The sequence below is a fragment of the Fusarium pseudograminearum genome, chromosome 2 (genome assembly GCF_000303195.2).
Source record: "Fusarium pseudograminearum CS3096 chromosome 2, whole genome shotgun sequence".
NCBI lineage: Eukaryota > Fungi > Ascomycota > Sordariomycetes > Hypocreales > Nectriaceae > Fusarium > Fusarium pseudograminearum.
Genome location: NC_031952.1, coordinates 7,512,158 through 7,534,461, shown reverse-complemented (window position 1 = coordinate 7,534,461; position 22,304 = coordinate 7,512,158). Strand labels below are relative to the sequence as shown.

The 22,304-nt window shown below is 49.3% G+C and overlaps 4 protein-coding genes across 4 annotated transcripts, besides 4 other annotated features; 2 read left to right on the top strand and 2 right to left on the bottom strand.

Annotated features, from left to right (window-relative positions):
• Positions 1-721: 721 nt before the first annotated feature.
• Positions 722-3,535, top strand: FPSE_04815 (uncharacterized protein; the record flags this gene model as incomplete). Its single annotated transcript, XM_009257933.1, has 9 exons — positions 722-738; positions 786-826; positions 886-895; positions 958-977; positions 1,035-1,166; positions 1,222-1,475; positions 1,534-1,650; positions 1,705-2,035; positions 2,088-3,535. The coding sequence occupies 9 exons, from the start codon at positions 722-724 to the stop codon at positions 3,533-3,535; spliced, it is 2,370 nt and encodes a 789-aa protein (XP_009256208.1).
• Positions 3,536-8,614: 5,079 nt separating this feature from the next.
• On the bottom strand, positions 8,615-9,867 carry FPSE_04814 (uncharacterized protein; the record flags this gene model as incomplete). Its single annotated transcript, XM_009257932.1, has 2 exons — positions 8,615-8,744; positions 8,798-9,867. 2 exons carry the CDS (start codon positions 9,865-9,867, stop codon positions 8,615-8,617), a joined length of 1,200 nt encoding a protein of 399 aa, XP_009256207.1.
• An 87-nt stretch (positions 9,868-9,954) lies between these two features.
• Positions 9,955-9,989: a microsatellite.
• A 286-nt stretch (positions 9,990-10,275) lies between these two features.
• Positions 10,276-10,295: a microsatellite.
• A 411-nt stretch (positions 10,296-10,706) lies between these two features.
• Positions 10,707-10,739: a microsatellite.
• Positions 10,740-12,252: 1,513 nt separating this feature from the next.
• Positions 12,253-12,282: a microsatellite.
• A 2,845-nt stretch (positions 12,283-15,127) lies between these two features.
• FPSE_04813 (uncharacterized protein) lies at positions 15,128-16,638 on the bottom strand (the record flags this gene model as incomplete). Its single annotated transcript, XM_009257931.1, has 2 exons — positions 15,128-15,732; positions 15,786-16,638. The coding sequence occupies 2 exons, from the start codon at positions 16,636-16,638 to the stop codon at positions 15,128-15,130; spliced, it is 1,458 nt and encodes a 485-aa protein (XP_009256206.1).
• A 440-nt stretch (positions 16,639-17,078) lies between these two features.
• Positions 17,079-22,217, top strand: FPSE_04812 (uncharacterized protein; the record flags this gene model as incomplete). The annotated part of the gene is made up of 2 exons (XM_009257930.1): positions 17,079-17,260; positions 17,315-22,217. 2 exons carry the CDS (start codon positions 17,079-17,081, stop codon positions 22,215-22,217), a joined length of 5,085 nt encoding a protein of 1,694 aa, XP_009256205.1.
• Between the last annotated feature and the right edge of the window lie 87 nt (positions 22,218-22,304).

The window sequence follows — 22,304 nt, the reverse complement described above, 5'->3', positions numbered from 1 at the left end:
CATAAATAAATTAATACTAGCTTGCTACTGTCACATTGGACTACCGGCATAAGTATGCCATACAGATGCGAAGTCAAGGTGGACCTTACCAGTTACGGCACCGTTGATCGAACAACCACCACCGTCCTTGCAAGTGCGTTATATGTACAATGTTACACGAGCCCCTTAGCCCATCTTCTGAACTTGCATGAGCAAGGTGAGAGCCAATTTTTAGGTGTAAAGTAAAAAGGTTTCAGCGTTTATTTTATCTGAAAACTGGCTCAACGCACAACCACTGTCCTTGAACCTTGTTATGTTCTGGACTAGTAGTTAACTCATATTCTAAGCTTATTTGATGGTTAATACAACGTTTAAAAAAAGAGTTTGCCTTGTATCGAGAGTCATAGAAAGTAGGGCATAAACGCAATCCGACTAGTGGGATTAGAAATGTTTAACCGATACATCTCAATCTGAAATCAATTATCTCAAACCAATGTCAAGTTGCAAAGGAAGATTCGCTCTTTCGTATTTGAGGTCGGTTTTATAGGCAGACCACTACCGGGTAAGTTATGGGGCTTTCTCGGTGTGCTCTCAACGAAACTCGGTGACATCAGTTCTAGCACGTGACCTCGCGACACTCGCTTTGATCACAGAGTTCACGTCACGCCTCACGCTTTTCGTCAACTGCAGACATAGAATAACTCGCCGAGGGCCTACCCTGGTACAAAACAACTAGCCCATCATGAAGTTCAACATTGAGTACGGTCTCCTCCATTCCCGGTGCCTCATTTACTCACACGTCTCAGCGACCTGCCTGTGCTATTCCCTTACCCTAGGATATATCCAGGTAAGCTATATATATCCCCGAGTGTCGATCGCTTGCTTGGTCAGACTAACATTTCTTAGAACAATATGCGTGAGTTTCTAGAGTTTTCCGAGCCATCGTGCACCAAAACGCTGACCATGAGCTTCACTAAGCTACATGTGCGATCTCAAAAGTAGGTGCTCTCTGTTTCCCGCTAAAGGAGTTGGGATCGCTAACCTTGAACTTTCAGAGACCCTGGATGCAGGAGGTCACTGTGTTCTAGAAATGCCTTCAGGGACAGGAAAGACAGTGTCATTGCTGTCCCTCATCGTCGCCTACCAGCAATACATGCCTGAGAAACGGAAACTAATCTATTGTTCCCGTACGTCGTATTTTAAAAATACATCAACTTACACGCTGACATAACCCCTCCCAAGGTACCATGTCTGAAATCGAAAAGGCATTAGTGGAGTTGAAGTCTCTCATGAAGTACCGCGCTGAGGAGCTCGGGTACGAGGAAGAGTTCCGTGGCCTTGGCCTAACAAGTCGAAAGAATCTGTGCCTCCATCCTTCTGTGAAGCGGGAAAAGAGCGGCGCCATTGTCGATGCCCGCTGTAGAAGTCTTACTGCCGGGTTTGTCAAGGAGAAGAAAGAACGTGGCGAGAATGTTGATGTCTGCGTGTATCACGACGTGAGTCTTGAAAAACGATGCAGTCCTTTACTAGGGACATCACTAAGTAACAAAACAGAATCTCGACCTCCTGGAGCCTCACAATTTGATTCCCAACGGTGTCTGGTCTTTTGATGACATTATCCGATATGGCGAGGAGCAGAAGCAGTGCCCATACTTTACCGCACGACGAATGGTATGTATACAGGTCTGGTAGAAGTTTCTTCAAAGACGCTAATCCATGTTCCAGATGCAATATTGCAATGTTGTCATCTTCTCATACCACTATCTCCTCGACCCCAAAATTGCAGAACGTGTGTCCAAAGACTTCTCCAAGGACTGTATCGTTGTCTTTGACGAAGCCCACAACATCGATAACGTGTGTATCGAGTCTCTTAGCACAGACATCACAGAAGACTCCTTGCGCAAAGCAACCAGAGGTGCTCAAAATCTAGAAAACAAGATATCGCAGATGCGTGACACAGATCAGGAACAACTCCAGAACGAGTACCAGAAACTAGTACAGGGGCTACGCGATGCTGATGAGGCACGCCAAGAGGATGCCTTTATGGCAAACCCTGGTATGTTTCTGCAACCGATGCATTGACAAATAGAGTGCTAACGGATTCACAGCTCTTCCAGAAGACTTGCTTAAAGAAGCCGTCCCAGGAAATATCAGGAGAGCGGAGCACTTTATTGCTTTCTTGAAGAGATTCATCGAATATCTCAAGACAAGGATGAAGGTTCGCCAAGTCATCTCCGAGACGCCGCCTTCGTTCCTTTCTCACTTGAGAGAACATACTTTCATCGAAAAGAAGCCACTGAGATTCTGTGCAGAGCGATTGACATCACTTGTTCGGACATTGGAACTTACCAACATCGAGGACTACCAACCTCTACAAGAGGTTGCCACTTTCGCAACTTTGGTGGCTACCTATGAGAAGGGTTTCCTTCTCATCCTCGAGCCTTTTGAATCAGATACTGCTGAAGTCCCTAACCCGGTATTGCATTTCACCTGTCTTGATGCTGCTATCGCTATCAAGCCCGTGTTCGACAGGTTCTACTCCGTCATTATCACATCTGGTACTATTTCTCCGCTCGAGATTTACCCCAAGATGCTGGACTTTCAGACAGTGATTCAAGAGTCGTACGCAATGACGTTGGCTCGCAGATCATTCATGCCCATGATTGTTACCAGAGGAAGCGACCAGGCTTCTGTATCAACCAGTTTCCAAGTCCGAAATGAACCTAGTGTGGTCAGAAACTATGGTAACCTGCTTACTGAATTTGCCAAGATCACACCCGATGGCATGGTAGTCTTTTTCCCTTCGTATCTTTACATGGAATCGATCATCAGTATGTGGCAGGGAATGGGCGTGCTCGATGAGGTCTGGAAGTACAAGCTCATCCTGGTGGAAACACCTGATGCCCAGGAAACTTCGCTTGCCCTGGAAACATATCGTACAGCGTGCTGTAATGGCAGAGGTGCGGTGCTGCTTTGCGTCGCCCGAGGAAAGGTTTCTGAAGGAATCGATTTCGACCACCAGTACGGTCGTACTGTGCTGTGTATCGGAGTACCTTTCCAGTACACCGAGTCTCGTATCCTCAAGGCGAGACTCCAGTTCCTGCGAGAAACATATCGCATTAAAGAAAACGACTTCCTATCATTCGACGCAATGCGGCATGCTGCCCAGTGTCTTGGACGAGTTCTACGTGGAAAGGACGACTATGGAATCATGGTTCTCGCCGACCGTCGTTTCCAGAAGAAGCGTACACAACTGCCCAAGTGGATCAACCAAGGTCTACAAGAATCCGATGTCAACCTGAGCACTGATATGGCGGTCAGCAGCGCAAGGCGATTCCTTCGGACCATGGCGCAACCATTCCGGGCTAAGGACCAGGAAGGTATCAGCACATGGGGCTACAAGGACTTGATGGAACACAAGGAGAAGATGGACTTGGAGAGGATCAAGGAACTCGAAGAGGAGGCGCAACGGCCACAGCCAGCTGCGCAAGAAAACAACTTTGAGTATGATGACGACGAGCTAGACCAGGACATGATGGAGATGGACGGCTTCTAGATTTTTCGAGAACAACTAGATAGTTGCGCTATTGACAAAGACGGGACAGTATAGATCGCACGCCCAAAAGGATACCAAGTTGTTTCATAGTATTATTGTAATTAAAATATATTAAGAACCATCTACAGACATGCCATGCAAGCCCTTTGAAGGGAAATCTAATGAACCATGACCCGGATGAAATCTAAAAGGCCAAACACCAAGATGCCGATTGTTCCCCATTCCACTGTACGCCCTGCTATTTAAACAAAACCAAACAGAATAAGCAAGATAATAATGTTGTGTGCCTTGTAACCAAAGTGAAAGAAATCAGTCTCAGTCTACCAAGAGTCGCTTCGCTGCCTTCACTGCCCGTAATGCGGGAATCGAATGAGCTCGACCAGGCTTCCTTCCAATCTCAATGCAAAGCATTCGGATAAAGTCATGGTTAGTCCAGTAACTGGAATGCGCACTGAGCATATTTAGATACTGGATCTCTAAGGGCCCCCCTCCTGAGCGAAGGTACCAATCGATCTGTCCGTTGTCATTCAGTAAAAACGCCTTTCTCTCAGCGATTTCTTCGCGGCCAAAGTCATGCACCTCGAGCTCCAACTGAGAAGGAAGTCGTATCGTTGTTGGACGCTCTGGTTCTGGCACAAGCATGTTAGGTGCCGGTGCCATACCGGGCACTACTCCGCGCATCGCCGCACCGACAGATTTCCAAAGAGAACCAGAAATAGTTGGGACATATGCTCTTTTCAGACTGGCCGCGTAAACGGGGTCGACGGCACCGTTGAGAAGATATGCGATAGGGTCCTCCTTAGCAAGAATATTGTAAATATTATCGACGGCCAAACAACCAAAAGTGCCAGCCTCTGCTACCACGTCTCTCGAAACAATGTCGCTCGAGTCAGCTCCGGGCTTCATGCGGCCATAGCGAGGCATCAGCACTCCGCGCTCGAGGAGGAGGAAGAACCCGGCGGGACTGCCTGCCAGGAAAAGATTCGTCGTGTCAAACTCGAAAAACTTTGTTTCTGGTTCCTTTCGTGTCAAGTCCAGCTTGGGTGCTTCGGTTGGCTGATTGGAGAGAACCTCGAGAGCCATAGCGCTGCCGAGCGAATGGCCGATCATGTGAACACGCCCATTTTCGGCAAACCCTGGATTGTTCCGACACCAGAGTCGATATACACGATTTGCTTCTGATACAAGTGCTTTGATCATTTTTCCTTTGTGATGGGACATGTAAAACGGAATATCGAACATGATATCTGATATCATGCTGCGGACGGCAGGTATTGTATCGGGCTCGATGTCCTTGAGTCCAAAGCCTTCTGGCGTGTATTCGTCTTTGTCTTCCTCTCTCATTGGCCCTCCATCTTCGAAGGAAAGACCCATTCTCCAATTCAGGGGCAGGATCATTAGCCCATTTTGATCTTCGCGCAGGACCTGCTTCACCAAGGGGCTTTGAAGTTCCATATTGACGGCTCGGCGGAAGCCATTGATGGCATGGGTGAAGTGAAAGCTCTCCACTCTCTCAGCAAACTTTTGGCCGATGCCGTGAGCGACCAAGACCAAGTCCGTAACCTGATGCTTTTCTTTGTCCGCTTTGCACGCTGTGCACACATCTTGTCCACTGCTCTCGTGCGACTCTTCGGCAGCAGATGCTCCTGCTTTGTTAGGTGTCTGTTTCTTGTGGTGAAAACGCTCCCATGTTGCCCGATCAAACCCACGAATGACAGGAATTCCAACTGTGACACCCCTCATGATCTTCATGACGGGTCTTCGGCCGTAATATGCCGAAGGCTTCAGGCTTGGCTTCAGAAGGAACGCTTCTTTGGCGTTCTTGTATAATACGTGGTAGTTTGAATACGATCGGGTTTGATGAGGTTGATCTTCCGGGGCGACTGTTGGAACTGGGGTCGTTTCAATGGTCCCTTCAGCAGCTGCTTCACCACGAAAGCAACGGGCTGCGCAAAACGGATCGGTTGGAATTGCTGGCTCTGGGAAATCATCACCAGAGCCGACCTCCAATTCCTTAGGCCACAGCATATGTGAGACCTTCTCTTCGCCTGGCGGTCCGACATCAATGGCACATCGAAGTTCATCATTCCAGGTCTCGGTCCATGGCCGTAGATCGTGATAGCCAGCCTCAAGCTGATTCGCAACAGCAGGTGGTATGGGGAGCATCGTGTCTCTGTATCTATGTAAGTGATTTTTCACCTGATCAGAAATGCCAAAGTTACCTATAAAACCATGTTGCTCGAGATACGACTGCAACATCGTTGATAGGAGACCAATATATTGGTTTCATCTGGAGCATTGGTAAAGAAACCATATGTAATCTTGATAGCCCTACTGCGACCTCAGCAATACCGAGTGGGGTTACCTCAACCTTGGTAACCTTTGTATCGGTGGTTTGTGTGGTAGTTTGTTGACCAGCAGTTATCTGAGATTGATCTTGCGTTCGAGCGACATCGCGAGCCGGGCCGCCAATACCAGGCAAAGGAAGGGATCCAGGTTCTGATTGTGTCTCCGGACTTCCTACACGTACAAATGGTCTGCCAGAGATTCCATCATCAAGAACTGGCGGCCTTGCAAGTCCCCCCAGACTTCCGAAAGGTGTTGGCGATCGAAGAGGCTGGCTAGCAGGTTGGGGCATGGATAGACTGTTTGTTCTGGTTCGCGCTTCACTGATAGTTGATCGACGTTTAGTACTGTTCGAATCCGTTGTCGTCTTTGGCATGCGAGCTAATGGGTGGTTCGTATTAGTAGTAGAAGCCGTCCCGGGACGACTGAAGGGTGGGCTTCCCGGCAATGGCTGAGTCTCTATTTCGTCGTTTGCTTGTTTCTTCAGTCTATCGAGAGCAAGAACGATTTGCTGCATGACTTCATCAACTTTCAAAGATGCGTTGCGTCTCCTGACGAGTGCACAAAAGCCTTGCTCTAATTCCTCAGAAACGTCAAGAACCAGCTCGGAACAACAAGCGGACACGGGTGTTGAGGGCAAAACATCGCCAGCTGGTGCTGCTACGTCTTGTGGCTGATAGCCTTTACGGTGCCTGTCCCAGTGTTTTGTGGTAACGGCTTGTATGATCGAGGCCAGTCTATCCGAGTCGAATTCAGCAGCACGACCATGGCTCTCTAGTGCATCCTGATGCGCGTGACGAGCAGACTCAGACATGAGACCCAACCAGGCTTTCTCCAACGCATTATTATCACCTCGAGCAAAGGGACGCACTTGACCCTTGCTTGTCCTGTTATCGGCACCGACGGTTGAGGATGTCGAGAGAGGATCATCAATAGGGATGACAGACGAGTAGAAGAACTGAGCCTGGACTGGAGGGACCTCGTCTTCGCGCTCAATTCGAGAAACAGGTGCCAAGCGGCACTTGGCGCCGTAGGTGTGATGATCGTCCGTCATGACGATGGCTGCTATCTCCACACGCGGCTCCGTAGAAATCGATTTCGTGCGACTTGGACGGACAAGCCTCTCGAGGCGGGTGGATACAGCGCAAGAGCTGGACGTGCCATAAAGTCGCTTACGGGGCCATGGGAATACGGTAAGCAGTCGGAGAATGAGTACCGCGTTCGCAACGATGGGCAAAAGTTGTGAGTTCCAGGGTGGAAGCTTCACCAAGAAGCCGGCCCAGCAATCGGTGGATGGGATGTATGGAAATTATGGGCTGCGATCGCAGGGCGTGATGACGTGGGGACGGGCTGGACAGAGCATCTGCCTTTAAAATGTGGATCTCGCGTGTAAGAGGTACCTCTTGAGGGGAGATGCTAAGATTAAGACAAGTATCTTGTTCTGATTTATGTGTACCTACACCTCCAGAATCGCCTGCCAGGTACTTTGAGAGAATCTAAGAGAACTTGTATCAGAACGGTTTTCTAGAAGATCCTATCGCGACGCCAAACGATCCATATCACATGCATTAGTTGCGCCCCTGCCACGTAACTAGACCTGTAGGCTACAGCAGTAAAGTATGTCACTGTCGCTACCACGTACCTGTAATTGTAAACAACCTCTCGTAATTTGACACAAAGGACTTTGATGACTTTACAGGTAGGCATTGATGTAGCGAAGTCGTCACTTATGTCTACCAATCAGAACAAAGAGCCACAGCACGGTTAGAGAAGGTGAAAACTGTTCAATGTCTCAGTAGCTGTTTGACCTGATTCAGCCAAAGTAAACAAATAATAGGCTGTTTAGTTTAATTCATGGCGGATTGCCCAGTGCTAAATTAACATACAGCATCTCCGATAGCTTTTCCAGCTATATAATTTAACCTTGCGCCGTAACAACAATGACTACAACATGCAGGCCGCGCGCATATAAACAGGGCATCCAGCAAGATGCAGCCGCAATCGCAAACAGTCTCGTTGCTTTAAACAAGACAAACACATAAATCTGCTTGCTGGGGATCGGCTATCAAACCTCAAAAGGTTCTTCCTTGCAGGGTGGAACTTTGAACTAAAATTGCCTCTCATAACGAGCTTCCCAATCAAGTTGCGATAGTCAAACTCTGCATATGCCGAGGTGGCTGATTTCGAAACGATGTCATAGCGAGGCCCCTTCGGTATCGGTAAAGTATACGGCGTAATTCGTTCGCATGTGAAATGTTGACCAAAACGCTTTCCTGTCTCATGGCCATAATCCGAAACTCGAAGCTCGGTGGCGTTCGAGTAGAACAGATAGCTCATAGCTATGTGGGTGAAAACTGGTAAGAAACATAGCCAAAGTCCGTGGACAGGATGTAGTTCGTCGGAAATGGCCCCCTTTTGTTCGGCATTGAAGGCCTCCGAATTTGGTAGCGTTTGTTTGCCATCTTGTCGATTAAGATTAATATATTGTGGTCTAGAGCGGGATCGGTTAGTTGTTGACCCTAATACCAGCACACTCCAAGCTTCGCTTGAGCGTTTCAACCTACCTCGTAGACTTTTGGGTATCACTTTGTGATTGTAAATGCGTAGCCGCGGTTGCAGAGCAGATCTATCCAAGGCACTATCGTCGTGCATCTCCCTCTTTCATAAATCAGGCATACAGGCATGTATTTGAGGTGTAATCAAGCACTATGTAAGCGGATTGCTGGAACAGGCCTATCCAGGACGGCGAGGGTCTAAGCCGGAAGGTCTGGTTGGAGTGACAATCCCTAAACCTGCGAACCCCGGTCCTTGTAGGTTGAGTGTGCCGATATCAAATCGCTTTGAGCAGCCGTCTTCCATGTGCCTAGATAGTTAGTTAATATCAGAGCTTGTATAGGAGGAAGTTAATTTGCCTACCTTCGCAAGGTGTCCTTGCGAGCAAAGAGACGTCCACAGTAGTCGCATTTGTGGTTGCGCTCCTTCATGTGCACGCTCTGATGATGGCGTTGGAGGTCGGTCTTCCGTACAAATTTCTTTGTGCACCCATCTACGGTGCATGGGAAAGGGTATTCGCGCTTCTCGTCATGAGTTTCTAGGTGAGACTTGTAGTTGTAGCTTCGACTGAAAAACTTCCCACATCCCTTCACTTCGCACTGAAAGTTGGCCTCCTCCTTAGACGTATGTTTCCTAGTGGGTCTCTTGACCTTGTTTGTTTTCAACAGTCTCCTCTCTTGGCCAAGTTCTGGAAGTTGAGTTTGTGGGGTAGGGTAGAATTGTGACACTTCATATTCCTGCTTGGGCCATGCTGTTGAGCTACCTGCGCCCAGACTTGAGGGCAGATTTGAAGTAAAGGCAGCTCCGTCGGTTTGGTAGGTAGTAGCTGGTGGGCCAGGCGCCGAGTAAGAGTGAGATTCATATCCTTGGCCGTAGGTGCTGACGGCACCTTCTACTCTGAATCTTGAGCTGGCTGGGTCTTGCAGATATCCATACGATGGCCTCGCTCCCAGTGTTGGCGCTCGTGCAGATTGACTAGTGGAAGGTAGCGAGGGCTCATGAACTGATGGGTTGCGTCCCGCTGGCATATAAGCATCATGGGGTTGGTACGGGGCAGGCAGACATGAGTCGTATCCAGCAAATGCATTGAAATCCGCATGCAAGGCATCAGGCTCCACGGAACTCGAGGACGCTGTACTTGTCCCCGCGACTAATCCATCCGGGGTTACCCAGGCAGTGCTACCGTGGTCCATGGGAGGCGGTGATAGAAGCTCAGTCTGAGGTACTGAGTACCAGCGACCGTGATGAGAGTAAGGACCTGGTTCCAAGTCTGGTCGGGAAACAGCAGTTGAAACAGCTTGCTCAAATGAAGAATCGTAGCAAGACAGGCGATTTGGGTGACAGGAAGGATCCGGACTGGTTGAACTCGTTTCGAAGAACTGTGAATACTGCGACACTGGAGAGTTCGAGGTTGAGGGAGGTGTAAGGTACATATTTGAGATCGTTAAAGAAAGGATGCGAGGGTCGGGTTAGAATACGTGGGGAGCTAGAGGCTAGGGTCTCATGAGCCATGCACTTCCGGTAGGCAGGCAGGCAGGTAGGTAGGTAGATAGGTTAGATTAGGTACTGCAGTGAGCAGAGATTCATCGACCGAGTTGGCAAGCCCCATGACGGGGTATGAGTTGGATAAATACAACGAGGGTTCGGCCGACCAACACGGACAAGATGAAGTCAAGGTCAAGAGTAACAACACACGAGAGCCAGTGGCGACAGAGACGAGTATCAAACTCAGAAAGTTCCGACCTTTTCTGGGCGAGGTACAGGGAATAACGATTACTTAGATGCCCTTTGACGAAGCTACTGTTGATTTGATGAGTTACCTTAGTAGACCCGGACAAAGACAGACCAGACCAGACCAGACGAGGATTGCTGGAAGGATCAGACTCCGCCTGCATAGCATGGATTCCCAGGGTGGGGAGACGGGTAAGGTAGGCAAAGAGCCACTGGGAAGGTGTCGAGCAGCGGGTGACGGGGCCGGGAAGAGAGCGAAATGAGGTCTAGGCCAGGATGGCCGTTCGCCAACCAGACGGCTGGGCCATCTTGGCCCTTGACAGATCTCGCGGATAGCACGAAGCAGACAGATAACGGTATCACTAGGATCAACCGGCCAGTGTGAACATACCCGAGGTCAAAGCTCAAGGTTCAACATTTGGTTGCGCAAATTAGAAACTACAGTCAACCAACACAAACTAAGGTATAAAGGGCCGGATTCCGTTTGAGACCAGGGTCCGGCTCCCTAAAACAACCTACCTACATTACATTAGGTACATCTCAGGACGGGACGGGACGGGACAGGACAGTACAGATGGGATGATATGGCTTTGACGCGACAGCAACGGCGACGGCGACGACAAGCAAAACTGTAGAGTAAAAAGGACGTGACCCAGTTTGGAAACACATCGTCCCATCGCGACGCAGCTGCCAAAGGACATTTGAATTGATCTCCACCTCCAAGAACCAAGAACCAACAGCCTCGGAGGACCTACTGTACTGAAGCATGCGCACAGCCCCGATTTGGCAAGCTGGACCATGCAGTCTACCTACTAACTTCCTAGGCACTTGCTGGACTGTATGTACGGTATCCGGTACCTGAGTGGTGATGTGAGAGTTACCTAGTAAAGCCGTCTACCTGTCCATTATGGATTACAGTATCATAGCAGATCCGCTGGCAGGGAAAAAACAAGAAAGATTGACGACTACTCTATTACAACGTCATTGGTGCCATGTGTAGCTTTTTTCGGTGCTTCTCTGTTCTGCTCTGCTGCTGCTGTCTCTTGCGTGCATCGTTGGTTCACTGAGGTTGGATGACTGGCAGTCTGCAAGCCAGGGTCAGACCAGGGTCTACTTCACGGATGCACCGTAGCCCGATACGCAAGACCTGTTGTAGACAGAGGATCCTCCAACAAGGTAAATTGAGCGGCTTTTTTTTCTTCTTCATTTTTTTTCTCTCTACTTTGGAGAGACGGATCAGGTGGTGCGACTCGTGCGAGTCCGGCTCAGTGCAAGGCAGGGGAATGTAGCCAAGAAGGAGCCGGATTAGATCCGAACAGCCGATACGGCAATGTACGAGGAAGGTGACAGTTTGGAGGCCGAGGAATCCCAGAAGACGATGGGTAATATGGAAGAAAACCCTGGTCGAACCGGTCAAGTGCTCTTCGTTTGGGACAGGGCCGAGTCTCCGGCCTTGGAGAGATGGGCCATGGGTCAAGGATGGGTGTTGCAGTTGCAGTTGCAGTTACGGTTACGGTTGCACCTGCGATTGCTCGCTCGCTCATCTTGTGTTGCTCATCTCCAATTTATCCTCGTGTCGTGTTGTCCAAACGGAATAATAATTGAGTGGACACTGCTAGGAGCTTGTGGAGTGGGTGGACTTGAGCGATGTGACGCTGGGACAGTACTATATACGTAATAATACTGTGGTGTGTAGCCATTCTAGCACTCAAATGGCGCGGCTGTCTACAGTGTTTGCCGCCTTGCCCAGAACGGAAGCAGATATCTCGGCAGGTTCCTGGCCCCAGCTAGCTCGACTTCAACGGTCGGGTGGCGCCCCGCAAAACAGCTAGCTCGAGCCATCTAGCCATCTTCAGCCTATGTCACACCAAAAACCTACCTCATGCCATACAACCTAGGTGAACTAATTAGTTCCAAATAGCCTCAATAAACCCAAATCAAAAGGCACCGTAGTTTGATGCAGTATTCTATTTTAAAGTATCTGTCAGTCAGTCTCTGTCTCGACTGTCAAAGTTGAATCCTGCAACGGCGGCCCGGTCCTTCTAATGCTCCGTTCTGACATTGCCCTCACTCCGTCTCCGATATTAACCAGTCCAGGCCAGACCAGACCAGACCAGGTACAGCGGGATTGACCTACTTTATTTGGGATAAATGTTGATTGCTTACTCTGTAGTCCTTTTACCATTCAACACATTTAGCATATCATCCTCATTCAAAAGTACCACATCGACTTACCTGTACATTCCCATGACAGGGCGAGCATCACAGGTATAAAAACGCAAACCATGCAGCAGGGGAGACGACCAGTACATCCACATCCCTAAACGCGACTGCGCTAGATGGTAGCAAATGTAATTTATTACAAGGACGCGCTTCCAATGCCGATGCTAATACTAATACTAATGCTAATGCTAATGCTAATGATGAGCACCTGCGTAACATCAATCCCCATGATCGATCAAACAAAGAGTTCAGCTTAAAACAATAGCACACTGGCGCTATAGTCTAACTTCCGAGTCCAGTGTCATGTTGCGCCTCTAGCCTCATCTGTAGTTGCGATGAGTTTGCCCGAGTGGGAGAAGCCAAGACGGATGTCCGAGCGTTCTAGGGACCCCGGCCTTGTTGATGGAACTACGACAAGCGGCAGGACAGGCTCGACAGGCGCACTAAAGCTTTCTTTTTCTTATTGCCGCCGAGACGCCATCCATACATACATGTCACAACCCAAGCTAACCTAAATTACCTAACTTGTTAGACAGAACGGGAAAGAAAAGGCCGGAAATTGTTCATGGTTCTGGTTGTGATTATGTTATACATGTTTGATAATTGGCTAGGAGCTGCAGAGTAGACCTCAATATCTAATCTAGTCGCCACTTCTTGCTACCTACCTACCTACCTAGCTGGACTGTTACACAGGTTTTCGCTTTCATGCACGGATGACGAAGTACCTGGTAAAGTAAATGATAGGTACGGATTATCAGCCAGGGTTTATCACCCCCAATGCCATAGATTTATGAACCAACTATTACAACAAGCATGCAACTGGCCTCTAACTACCTAGCTCTGTCACCATGATTTTCTAGGAGATGCATAAGCTTAAATCCAGCCCTGCCAGGCGGACGGGTCGGTTGCCATGATCCAAAGCTCTAATATATATTAGGTAGGTAGGTACTTCTGATTCGAGGCTGAGCCGAAGTGAGTCCATGCCCCGGTGTAACGTTGTGGAGGGAGCCCTTCTCACCCTTCTCCTTGATGGGAACCAGTTCCAAAACTCCACAACATAAGGAACAGTAACGCCAAGTACCAAAGTACGATGGAGCCAAACAACCACCTCATTAGCTGAGATCTTGGCCGTGTTGAATGATTTAATGTCGTTCAAGCGATTACACTCCTACTTGGAGATCCACGGCTCAAGCAAATCCTAATACTGCAATCCCCGATTGTTTGATGCACGAGCTTACTGGCTCCAGGCTTGAGCAGATGAACCAGGGTTGGCCAGGAAAAGTGTGCCAGAACTTGTCTGATTCCTCGATTCCCCCTGGCTTTGTCACCTGCAGATAATTCTGCATTAGGAATGCCATGGGCCGTAGTGGAAGTGCTAGGCTTCCTGGCTTCCATTTTTGTTACTACATTACAACACTTTTACCCAAGACCATCGAATATACATCCTGGGACCCTGCTAGGATTACATTGCCCACCATCTTGGTCTGTCGTCTAAAGTTGTTTGAGTGCCGTGCAATCGTCTTTAATGTGATGAGAAGTTTGCATATGATCTACCGGTATCAGAGCTATATCTCCATGGCATTTAACACTGTCTTATACTACCTTGTACTCCTTTGTCAAAAACAGATATATCATTTCAATTCACGAGTTGCTTGGCTTTATCGTTACCTGCACAATCCCAAGGCACACACGCACGCACACACATAACACATGGCCTTCCAGCTTGGTCCGCCCTTCGCAAACATGCAGAATTAGGATTTCTCCCTGCCCTGCCATGAGGGACCTGGACTGGACCTGCTCATCACTGATCCCCGGTTTGTGCTATTGTCCTTGACCAGGGGTTCGCGGAGATCCCTTCCAGTTGGAGACCCCCAGGCCACGCATATGGACCGTGATGATCTTAGGGATCTCGAAGATCTCGCGGCTAGTCTCACCCGGCCTAGTAATGGAAGGTCGCACAAGAAACATACCTAGAGCCATGTCACCCGGAACGGAACACTGCCCGGTTTCTGCCTTCCGTTTTGGTTCGCTACTGCAGTCAGTACTGTTAGTTGCACTCACCTGTATCCTTGCAGGCATTTTTGATGCCAATATTCGGACAAAACTGGTGCACGCGAGGTTCGGAATGGGGGCATGTGCATAAGATACGTACATGTTGAGGCGGCCGCGCTCTGGAGTGTCCCTGTATAAAGTACCTTGGGGCAGAGTTTGTGTTGCGCAGTCAGTCTCTGGTTCTATTCTTGGGATATCATTAGGTATATACCTAGCGGCCCATTCACGGCATGCAAACGACGGAGCCCAGTGCTTTGTAACTCGAGATTTGTCCCAGCTCGAAAACACTGCATCCGGTCGGAGCTTGTATGAAAGAGTTGGTGGTGTCATTATTAATCTGTCTATCAGTCTAGTTTCCATTTTGTCTCTTCCTATCACAGTAAGTGAAGCCTGATCGACGTTCCGTTTTTTTTGCAAACAACATGGTCCGATTATTATGGCCCTGCCTCAGTTGGCAAGCAGGTTGGCTCTTGAAACCGGCAAAAGCTTCCGTCTCCGCCGAGAAGCGCCAACATGGAGGGGGAAATCATGATATCTGCCGTTGATATTTAAACACAATCGCGACGGGGCTTTTGTCCTGCAACGGTTCTCGGCTCGAAGCGTATCAGATGTTTGCCGCCCAGTATGTTAAGCGCAGCCACATGGGTTTGTCCTTCCCCTGTTCTTAATTATACAGTATGATTTGCTTTAAGTGAAACCTTTAGCGAGTTGCCAGAAGTTATCCATCTTTGTTCGAGCCAGGGCATCTCTCGCTTCCGAGTCTGTCTCGCAGACCTTACTGCCCCACTTCCTGAATGCACGAGCCTTCTCTTCACCTTCAAAGATGAGCTTGCATTCGTTCGTTGACATGTCCTTGAGCTCGCCAGTGTCCTTTTCAGCGAGAAGCCAGTCGCGTGTTGCGCCTTGCTTTCCGTCTCGGTCTCTTGACGGCGAATTCTCGGTCCAGTCGATTCGGTTAAGCATGAGCTTCTTGAACTTCTTGATACCCCATTCGCCTCCCTCAACGATAACCAGGTTGAACTTGGGGTGCATGATGCATGTACCTGTGAGGGCCAGTTGATCAGCGTTGACGCCGATCTTGTACCGATGTTGTCCGTTCGCCAGGCTTCCGATTTTGAAAACGAGCATGTGAATTCCCTTTTCGGCGTCTTTTTGTTGGTTTGTTGCCAATTTTTCGTGCTTTTGGTCCTTGGTGAGCTTCCGTTCCTCATTTGATTCGACGTGCTTCTGGTGGCGTTCGGCAATTTCACGATTTACACGTGCTTCGACGGCGGTAGGATCCTTGACAGCGACTATACAGATATTAGCAGGTGAATAAACGAATAGAAATGGGTGGTAGACTTACCGTCACCGAGGACTCGCATCAGGTTGCCCTTCTTGACCTTGGGAGGAGGTGCTGGCACCAGTCCCAGGCGAATCTTGGCTTGCGTCTCCTTCAGCTCAGCCATTCTTCGTTGTCGTCGTAGCTTTTGCCGTTCCTTCTTTACTAGGAACATTGGCTTAGCAGCTGGAACATGTCCATCTTGAGGCGGCTCAAGAGCAACAGGGTGCTGTATGTATTCGGTAATGATAGTATCGGGTGTCGTGAATTTAAGCTTGGAGGGATCATCGAGCACATCGTAGCTCCCGCCTTCGACAAGTCCTTCATCCCACCACTCGATTTCAGGGGGTGCTTCTACTACAAATTTTCTTTCCACGTCTAGGTCGTCATCGATGCCAGCCTTTCGAGTTTGCTCTGCGATTCGTTTCTTCATCGCCTCCAGGGCGGCCTGTCGACGTAAAGCATTGGCTTGGGCGATGTATTTGCCTTTCTGATTAAACACGAGTGATCGAGACTGGCGCGCTTTTCCTCCACCTGGTTGTGCTGAGGAACTTTGATCGAAGTACGGGTTTTCTCCGCTTTCCCTGTTGATAGAAGCTGATCTAAACGCATCTTGCAACCGAGGCTTATCTGACCTTGCGCCTGAGGGTGCTGGCGTTGATTCCTTCGATTTGTTTGATGGTTTATGTGATCCCAAGTCTTCCAAGGCAGGGTGAAGTCCAACGTTTAAGCCACCCTTTGCTTTACTCGTACCAATAGCTGCAGCAACACGTGCTTTTAGTGCAGCCATCCTGTCTGCAGCAGAGTCGGGCTTCTGCACTCTTGAAGAGGCATCATGACGAGGGCCGAGGCCAGGAGACTGACTCTTGCGATCCATTTGTAGTTTGGCGAGGTGGCCAAACAGCTGCCTAGCTGTTCGCTGATCTTGAAAGGGGTGACGAGATTCTGTTCAGGTCCGTATTGACGTTGGTGATCGCTCTGAGTTTCTGCTGGTCGGTGCTATACTTGAAGGTCACGTTGCGCTAGCTTGTTGATGCACGTAAGATGTGCTCTCAAAGATGATGCAAGTAGGTAGATGGCAACGCATGGACCCACGCGCAGATGAATCGCGCGCAACAGTAGCGGCGATAGGTCGGTCTAAATTTCTGCCGTCCCGCACCGCTAAAAAATTGTTTCTCTAGCAAAGCTCCCCACTGCCTGCATGATTTACTTTCACTTCGCATTCTGCGCTGGGGAATGGATTTCATCAGTTAATCCAAAGACGTCGCTCAATCGCTAATATACTTTTTCGCTCGAGAGAGCGACATCATCGCCACCATGAATATAGCGCAGCCGATCTCATCTGGGATCGAGAGCGTTGAGTTCACCTTCCTGTCGCCAAAAGAAATCCGAGCAATCTCTGTGAAGAGGATTGAAAACGACAGCACGTTCGACAATCTCCTCAATCCTGTACCTGGTGGTCTATATGATCCTGCCCTTGGCTCCTGGGGTGATGCGCCGTAAGTTCCAATGGCTGCTAGTCAAAGGTCAACATGAGGCTAACTGAATCTTAGGTGCACAACATGTAATCTGAACCAGGCCACCTGCCCGGGCCATCCCGGCCATATCCAGCTTCCTGTCCCAGTGTATCATCCTATCTTCATGGACCAAGCTTATCGACTCTTGAAGGCGACTTGCGTCTACTGCAAGGGATTCCGACTTCCTCAGAAGGAACTCCACAAATATATGTGCAAGCTGAAGTTGCTCCAGCATGGCTTGATCCAAGAAGCCCATATGGTCGGCGTTATTGGCGAAAACGACCTGGCTATTGAGCTTGGAAACTTCTCCGAATTAGAAAGCGAAGCCGAAGAAGAAGGCGCCAGCAGTTCGATCGACAGCGTGACTCGCGCAAGAGACAAGTACGTTGATAAGTGTCTTCGCGGTATCAAGATTAAGCGCGGCGATACGAAGAGAGGAAAGCACGAAGGCTCAAGCGAAATGCGCCGTGAGGTCATCAAGGAGTTTCTTGCAGAGATCACCAAACGAAGACTTTGCGCCAACTGTAACGGCATCTCGCCCTCATACCGCAAGGATCGATTCGTCAAGGTCTTTGAGAGGTCACTATCCGACAAGGAAAAGGCCAAGATGGCCCAAAAGAACTTGAGGCAATCCGATGCCATGGCCAGAGTCCAACAAGCCACAACAAAACAAAAACCTGACGGTTACTCCTCTGACGAGGGTGTGGCAGATGTCGTCTCTCCCACTCTTGAGAAGTCGCAACTTGCCGGAGATGATGCTGAGCAAGATACAGAGATGATGGATGCCGATGAAATCCCTGCCTCTTCTGCTTCACAGCGATACATCAGTGCTATGGAGGTCCACGCCCGTCTGAGCGAACTATTCACTAAGGAGCAAGAGTTGATCACCCTCTTATACAACGCCAAACCCGCAACCCGAAGCTCAAAGAAGGTCACTCCCGAAATGTTCTTTTTGACGACCATCCTAGTTCCTCCCAACCGCTACCGTCCCGAAGCCCGAACAGGCGAGTCCGAGATTTCTGAGGCCCAACAAAACTCGCTTTATAAGAACATCCTTCGCGGCTGCGGAACAATCGCCCGACTACACAAGCAGCTGAAGGAGGAAAATGCGGATGTCAATCAGCTGCATCAAGCGTGGACGGAACTACAGGATTCGGTCAACTCACTCATCGATAAGGACAAGAACCCTGTTCAAGGTGCTGCAGCGAAGCGCAATGAGGATGGTATCAAGCAGAAGCTCGAAAAGAAGGAAGGTCTCTTCCGAAAGAACATGATGGGTAAGCGTGTCAACTACGCTGCCCGAAGTGTTATTTCTCCCGATCCCAATATCGAAACCAACGAAATCGGTGTGCCGCCCGTCTTTGCGAAGAAGTTGACATACCCTGAGCCTGTCACAAGCCACAACTTCCGAGACATGCAACAAGCAGTTATCAATGGTGTTGACAAATGGCCTGGTGCTTTCGCGATCGAAAACGAAAATGGCCAAATCGTCAACCTTCGCAACAAGTCGGTTGATGACCGTGTGTCTCTGGCTAATCAACTTCTTGCTCCCACGAGCAGCAACGCTGCTCGTACCAGGAACAAGAAGGTCTACCGACATCTTACCAACGGTGATGTCGTCTTGATGAACCGACAACCGACACTCCACAAGCCATCTATCATGGGTCACAGAGTTCGTGTCCTGCCTGGCGAAAAAACTATTCGAATGCACTACGCCAACTGTAATACCTACAACGCTGATTTCGATGGAGATGAAATGAATATGCACTTCCCCCAGAACGAAGTTGCTCGAGCAGAGGCTCTCCAAATTGCCGATACCGACCACCAATATCTTTCTGGCACAGCTGGAAAGCCTCTCCGAGGTCTTATTCAGGATCATATTTCAGTCTCCGTCGGCCTCTGTAACCGCGATACCTTTTTCACCAAGGGCGACTACCAACAGCTTGTCTACAATGCACTACGTCCCGAAAGCGGCCACATCGTGGGCGAGAGGATTGAGCTTGTTGCTCCCGCCATAATTAAACCTGTTCCTAGATGGACCGGAAAGCAGGTCATTACTACCATCCTGAAGAACATGCAGCCTCCCAACTGCGGTGGCCTTTGCATGAAGGCCCAGACGCAGCTCAAGGCCAGCCAGTGGGGTAGCAATTCTGAGGAAGGCACTGTACTGTTTCAGGATGGCGAGTTCATCAGTGGAATTCTGGACAAGTCGCAAATCGGTCCTAGTTCTGGCGGCATCATCCACGCTATCCATGAAATTTATGGTCCTGCTGTTGCGGGCAAGCTGCTAAGCAGTCTGGGCAGATTACTCACGAGATACCTCAACATGCGGGCTTTCTCATGTGGTATGGAAGACTTGAGACTCACACCAAAGGGTGAGCAAGCCCGACGAGAAGCACTTAAGCCTGCCGACAATGTAGGAATTGAGGTTGCGACTGCCCTCACTTCACTTGCGGAAACTACTCGTCCTAACGATCCTTTGTTTCTGGAGCGTCTTGAAGAGGTAATGCGCGACGACAAAAAACAGGAAGGCCTTGATCTTCTGATGAAGGAGCGTCTCAGTAAGGTCACAGACAGTATCGAGAAAGCTACTATGCCACACGGTCTGGAGAAGGCTTTCCCCTTCAATCAAATGCAAGCAATGACAACCTCTGGTGCAAAAGGATCTAGAGTCAACGCCAATCTGATTTCTTGTAATCTGGGTCAGCAGGTTCTTGAAGGTCGCCGTGTTCCAATTATGGTCAGTGGCAAGTCGTTGCCCTGTTTCGACCCATTCGAGACTCATGCTCGAGCTGGTGGTTACATTGTGCAGCGTTTCCTTACTGGTATTCGTCCTCAAGAGTACTATTTCCATCATATGGCTGGTCGAGAAGGTCTGATTGATACTGCCGTCAAGACATCCCGTTCCGGTTATCTGCAGAGATGTGTCATCAAGGGTATGGAGGGCCTGACTGTCGCGTACGATACCACCGTTCGAGATGCCGATGGCTCCATGATCCAGTTTATGTACGGCGAGGATGGTCTTGATGCTTGCAAACAAAAATACTTGGAAGATTTCAGCTTCATCTTGGAGAATGTCACTTCGGAGGCTGCTCAACTCCGATACGACCCCAGCGTCGGAGAACGCCTAGGAATGCATCGCGATGCCATTACCAAGTACATGAAGAAGGCTCTCAAGCCTACCAACATCAATGAACCCGAGGCTAAGGACCTGAAGTACCTAAAGAAGAATGATCCCAAGGCTCAGGACCCGATCTCGAGTCACTTTAACCCCGCCACCACTGCATTCGCTACTTCTGAGAAATTCTTCTGGAAAATGACCAAATATCTCAAGGAGAACAAGGATGGCCTTGTCCGTGACAAGTCCGACAAGAACAAACAGGCGCTCTCACGGGTGAGTCTGAACAAGAAGAACGCAGAGATGCTTTTTGCAATGAAATACCTGCGCTCTCTCGTCGAGCCTGGAGAAGCGGTCGGTATCGTGGCAGGCCAATCTGTTGGAGAGCCTTCGACACAGATGACACTAAACACTTTTCATTTGGCTGGTCACTCTGCCAAGAACGTCACACTCGGTATTCCTCGACTACGAGAAATTCTCATGACCGCTAGCAACAAGATTTCCACCCCATCCATGTCGATTTACCCTATTGATGAGATGTCCGTGGAGGATGCGAACATATTTGCCAAGTCCATCTCGGTATTGCCTCTTGGCTACATTCTCGACAGCATCCACGTCGAAGAGAAGGTCGGTCAAGGCAAGATGTATGGCTCAGCCAAGATCTACTCGATCGACATTAAGTTCTTTGACTCAAAGGAGTACACTGAGACTTATGCCATCAAGACTTCGGACGTCGTTGATGCAGTGGAGAAGAAGCTCCTACACCGGTTGTTGTCACTCTTGAAGAGGGATATCAAGAAGCGACAAACCCATTCTACAATGGCCACTCCCGAGATCGGCGTGAAGGCTGGTGTTGTGGAGACAGCTGCTCCTAACGCCGAGGCTGCCGGTAATTTCGACGACGACGATGATGAAGAAGGCGATGACGATGCGACAAATGCCAAACAGCGAGCCAACAGGAGCGAGGCAGTTTCTTATGGTCCCAATGATGATGATGATGATGCCGTACAGGAGGAGATGGGTCGCGATGCTGCCGATGCTGACCTTGATGACGAGGGCTTCAGTGGTAGCCAACGGCAGGCGGGCGACGAAGAGGATGAGGAGGACAACGGTGTCATCAACTGGGGTGCCAAGGTGCGAACCAACCGCGTTCTTGAGCAATACGAAGAGGTCACGGATTTCACGTTCGATGAGAAGAATGGAACCGAATGCAGCTTCACGCTTGAGTTTGATTCGGCTATTCCCAAGGTCCTTATGCTCAACCTTGTCCAAGATGCTGTCAAGAAAACCGTGATCCAAGAGATCTCTGGTGTGGGATCCTGCAACTACCATGAGGAGACCAAGGATAACAAAAAGATCAGAGTCATCCACACAGAAGGCGTCAACTTGCAGGCTATGCAACAATACAGCGATTTCATCAACCCCAACAACATCCAGACCAACGACATCGCAGCTGTCTTGGAGGTTTACGGTGTCGAGGCAGCTCGACAGAACATTGTCAATGAGCTGGATGGTGTCTTCGGCTCCCACGGTATCAAGGTCGACAACCGCCACTTGAACCTGATCGGTGACCACATGACAAGGAACGGTGGTTTCACACCATTCAACCGAATGGGTCTCAAGGGTAACGTCAGTCCGTTCACCAAGATGAGTTTCGAGACGACATTGGGATTCCTCAAGGATGCTGTATTGGATGGTGACTGGGATGACCTCTCTACACCTAGTGGTCGGTTGGTGATGGGCAGGCTTGGAAAGGTTGGCACTGGTGGTTTCGATGTTTTGGCGCAGCTTCCTACATATCATGTTGATTCTCTGGCGTAATACGGTTTGTAAAAAAAGTAGATGCAACGAATTTGATTGTCTATTTAATGTTTGTTTCTATAATCACAAAAATGGCCACTGCTTCTT